Source organism: Crocodylus porosus, unplaced genomic scaffold, assembly GCF_001723895.1.
Source record: "Crocodylus porosus isolate Cpor-Errol unplaced genomic scaffold, CroPor_comp1, whole genome shotgun sequence".
Lineage (NCBI taxonomy): Eukaryota > Metazoa > Chordata > Crocodylia > Crocodylidae > Crocodylus > Crocodylus porosus.
The window spans coordinates 333,416-338,419 of NW_017728897.1; the positions used below are offsets into that span (position 1 = coordinate 333,416).

At 46.5% G+C, this 5,004-nt stretch overlaps 1 protein-coding gene across 2 annotated transcripts in view; it reads right to left on the reverse strand.

Annotated features, from left to right (window-relative positions):
* DPYSL2 (dihydropyrimidinase like 2) overlaps positions 1-5,004 on the reverse strand; it is a 71,572-nt gene that overhangs the window by 21,252 nt on the left and 45,316 nt on the right. For both annotated transcript variants that reach the window (XM_019556556.1, XM_019556557.1), the window contains exons 6-7: positions 4,075-4,155; positions 3,308-3,376 (exon numbers count right to left, since the gene is read on the reverse strand). In XM_019556556.1, coding sequence (XP_019412101.1) covers positions 3,308-3,376; positions 4,075-4,155 — 150 coding nt within the window. The remainder of the gene's footprint in view (positions 1-3,307; positions 3,377-4,074; positions 4,156-5,004) is intronic.

The window sequence follows — 5,004 nt, forward strand, 5'->3', positions numbered from 1 at the left end:
AAAAAAAAAAAAAAAAAAAAAAAAAATCTTTTTCCTAGTTATAAGGACAGAAAAAAACAAAACAAAAAAAACCAGTTGCTGTTCTCCCACCAACCTGTACAGGCAATAGCAGGAGGTCAGCACCCACCCGCTCTGGCCCTCAACTCCATGGTCTCCGTCCATTGACTTCAATGAACAATAGGTACTAAAACTATCGCTTACTCTCCCTAACTCACATGCTCATCACCCAGCAGAAGCTGGGAGAGGCCCGGTGAATGGCAGGTGGGCAGAGACGGTGCACCAGCACCTCGTTAAGAGCATCAGGGTGGGAATCCCAGGACTCTATTACTGGATTTCCTGCCAGTGACTGGAGAACCTCGGCCTAACTTTGAACATCTGGCAAAATGGAAGAGCCAGGACTTAGCTGTGGACAAGCCACTTGCAGAAAATAAATGAAGAAGTTCTCATCTGCTCTACATCCAGCTCTCACGGACTCACTGGAGATCCCTAGCTAGGCAGTCTCCCTCTCCCCCTCAGTTGCCCTGCCCATAAAATGGAGCCAATAGCCTTCATTCATCCTTGTCAGTGTGAGAAGATGATCCTAGAGCTGATGGCCCTGCCCTTGCAAGATGCCAAGTGCTTCAGTCCCCAGTGTGGTCTGTGAGAATTGCAGCAGGTTTTAACTGCATTCAAAGAAGGAACGTTTATGTATCTGCTGCAAAACAGTGGGAGGTAGACATAAAGCAACCAAACAAGGAGACAGCTCATGCAGAATTGAAGGCCCTTCTTCACTGTAGGACAAACTTTTAAACAGCTGGATAGTCCTAGAGTATTTTAAGGCTTCCCTCCTCGGAGGTACTGAGCACCCTCATCTTCCAAGGCATCCAACAGGAGCTAAGGGTGGCCAGGAGCGTGAACTGCAAGTGTCACAGATTCCCCCTCACTGCCAACATCTGTTACTGGTCTCCTTAGGCAAGCAGAGAAATATGTAAAGGAACAGAGGGGTGGGTGGGAAATCTGGATGCAAACGTTTGCCTACAACTTCCAGGAAACAAACAATCCCAATCTCCAGAGCCAACTTTAACAGGGAAAAAATGAGAGGATTCATGTTCCAATTGAGCTAGGCATTGTTTCCCTCAATCCGCAGCAACATTTACTCTGGAAGATTTATGTCCAACACTGAAATGTCTTTGGATGCTGCTTGACTGAGCGGAAGGGAAGAAAAATAAAGGGGGCGGAACATGTGAGAATGATCTCACCCACCAGACGTTCAGCAGGACCGCATATGGCAACATCAGCAAATCCTTAATACCTTGGAGGAACAATAACAACAACTTTAACTTAATGGATGGACTTCCCAGAGCCAAACCTCCAAGGAATTATACCCAACCTGGAGATACTGAGAGCACATTACAGTGTAAACTCACCAAATCCTGGGACTCTTAGGCTGGGATTGTCGAAGGACTCCAAGAAAGCGAGATGCCCAACTCCTGCTGAATTTGGGTGCTTAACCCCAGAGCACTTAAGCCCAGGAGGCTCCAGTGATGAAGGCCTAAGGACTTTTGAGACTTCGAGTCATTTCCCTGCTCTGCCACATGCCTCGTGTGATCTTGGAAAAGTTACTTAGCTGTTCTGGGCCACCTTTCCTCAGCTTAGAAACCAACTGGAAAAATGCTCTGAGCAATCAATTGCACAAATATGAGTTGTGGATGATGACTGGTGGCAAAAAAGCCAAGTGCATACTGAGCTGTATTAATAGAAGTACTGCCTTCAAGTCAAGGGAAGTGATTAGTCTACTCTAACCAACTCTGAAGGGGTCTCATCAGGAGCACTGTGTCCACTTTTGAATCCTGCACTTAAAGATGTAAAAAAAATGGAAAGAGTCCAGCAGAGCGCAAATAATTGACTGGAGGCTTAGAAAACTTGATTTACAAAGAAAGGTTGGAACAGCTGGGATTATTTCATCCAGAGATGAAAAGACTGAAGGAGGCATTTGATAACAGTCTTCAAATAGCTGAAGGGTGGTTACACAGAAGATGGTGACAGACTATTACCTTTAGCTGCACGGGATGGGACAAGGAGTAACGGTCTTAAACTGCAACAAGGGAAATTCAAGCTGTGTAACAGGAAAAAAAATTTCTAACTCAATCTCACTGGAAGTTTTTAAGAGATGGCTGAAAAGACACTTGAGTGGGATAATTTAGTCAGAAATGAACCCACCTTGACTAGGGGGCTGGACTAGGTCAGTGTTTCTCAACCAATGGGTCGCAAGAATATTTGAAAGGCTGAGCAAGTCCCAGAAAAATGCATGAAAGGGACTTCTTGGGACAACTGGAGGCAGCAGGCGCGTGTGCGTCTGCATGTGCAGACACATGGGGCCAGCATACAGGGAGGCATGGAAGCAATCCCAGCTGCTAGATGCAGGTAAGTGTATGGGGAGCAGGGGTTGGAGGTCCAGGGGGACTGTCTGGAGGGAGAGCGGGGGCAACACTCACAGCTTGCACGCTGGCCCAAGTGGGATGGGGCAGCCAGGGGCAGGGGGACTGCGGGTCAGGCACCAGCAGGACCAGTGGGGTGTGGGTCAGGACAAGCCACTGATCTTGCCAAATGAGTCCTGGTAGGAAAATGGTTGAGAACCACTGGACTAGGTGACCTTGTACCTTCCTATGATCGCCGAGACTGATGTGCAGGTTCCCTTACAGGCTACCATGGCGATTCTGGACCATGCAGTACAGTAGTCGAAGCACAAGTCAGACCACCTTGGCTCTGTCACAGTCCTCACTGGAATAGTAGGTAAGTATCTTCAGCCAACATTTTCAGAGATGTCCCTTAATTTGGGACTCCCACTTTGAGATATCAAAGGCCTCATTGCCAGAGGGGTGAACACCCAGAGGTCTCACTGGCTTGAGTGCTCACGGTGGGCTCTGCTAATGAGGCTTCAAGGCCTTGAACCTCTGGGCCATTCAAAACAAGCAGGTGCTTTCAAAGCTGTGGACCATACCTTTTCTATTTCCTAGTTTTCAAAGCTGCAAGTCACAGCTGCTACTACTACTTTTAAGGATCTTCATCCTGAGATCTTTGGATGGGGCGAGCTGGGAAGACAGTTTTGTCATAATCTATTACTTATAGTCAGGGGGCATACCGAACTGACAACTGCTCCCAACAGTAAATGCCCCTGCCCATCACCCCTTCCACTTGGGAAACCCGGCCTCTCTTACAGCATAAGAAGCAAGTGTATTTTGGCTACATGAAGCCAGGCATGAGGCTCTTACTGGCACAGCGCAAAACATGACTGGAGAAATCAATAAAAACAAGAAGAGTTTCTCACCTCCTCAGGTCTGCTCAATACATGCCCTTCGGGGCCCGTGATCCCCAGTTCCAGAATCCTCTGCTGCTCCTAAGACAAAAAAAAAAGCAAGAAGAAAGCTTAAAACAATATCAGCTCTGATTCTAGTGGCTACAGGTATTTGGAAAAAGCAGATATAAGACATCTGTGCTTGCTAAAGATCACTTGGTCCTTTCCCCAAGAGTATTAGAGCTGGCACCCTACATACTCCTAGAGTAACCTGAGCTCTGCACAACCTTCCCGTTTCCATCACAGGTGATCACATAAACCCGTCACTTGATTTTTTCTTCACCCCTCAGGTTTCGCTCTGAGTTTGGGACTTGAAAGTGATTAAATGATGAGGCTGCATGCTGAAAGCCTCTGAAACTTCAGGCTCTGTCTGGCTTGGCTGCGCTGTGTACAAGAAATGACAAAGGTCAGAGACAGGCCCCAATATATTACGGTTTTAACACTTCTACTGCAAGTCTGGCTAAAAGTCAACCAGGCATAATAAGCCCCTTTGTTCTAGGTGCTGTACAGACTTAACGTCTCTTTGCTACCTCTCCTAACTGGATATGTGATATCATTACATACAGTGCCCACTTCATTATATTACTGAGTTACATCTCAGCTTTGTACGTGGCACGGACTGTGCTGACTGATACAGAACCTTTATAGGCTCTAGTAATTTCATACAGCAAGTCTGAAGAGAGGGATTTGTAATTTAAACACCAGCAGCTAATATTCTGCAGAACAAAGGGATGAGATACCTCAGCAATGATGTCACCGTTCTCAGCATGGACTTGAGCGATGGCACCAATATCACGGATTACGCTCAGGACCTCGTATATCTAGGAGTAAAAAAGGAAGAAGAGACACTTTGTTACACGCCTTGCTGTTCTTACATTGCACTCTAGTGGTCTTGTAGCTACTCCTACTAGTTTGAAGCATCCTGCAAAACAGAGAGACATGGAAAATGACTGAGGTAGAAAGACCTTCAGGGGTCAGCTTCGTAGCGGCACTAGAATATACTAGAATTCAACACACAGGATCAGTCTGGGGTCAAATGCCTGGCCTCCTTGGTAAAGAGCTTTGAGAGATGCAGGTGGGAAGTACTTTATAAAGACCGGGCTATTGTCCTCTTACAATGCAGAGAACAACCCTGACAATGTGGCAACAGGCTCTCAGGCTGAGAAATCTGCAAGTCAGGAACCCAAGGCAGTGGTCGCTTATTTTGACCACATAGTGAATACAGATAGCTTCTTTCTTGATTTCAAGTGATGCCCACACCCTTTACCCTCTCCTTTTCGGAATCAAAAGCCTTCTCTAATCTGTACAGCTCCATAATGAAACCTGCCCAATAACTGATGTGTGTTAGGAGAAACTGTATGGGAAATTTCTTACCAGTCCCAGTGATTTCAGTGGTAAAACCATAAAGTGCTTTTTCAACTAAAAATCCATACAAAATAAAAACCTGCAGCTCCTTGCAGTGAGTTTTAAGTTCCAGTGTAACACATGCAGCACATACCAAGGCCGCGGATGAGGACATTTGCACCGCTAACTTCAATAGGTTTTGTACACAGGTGTAAATTATTCCAAGGCCCAGAGTGAACAGATTTCATAGACATCAGGGCTGGAAGGGACCTTGAGAGATCATCGAGTCCAGCCCCCTGCCCAAAGGGCAGGAAGTCAGCTGGGGT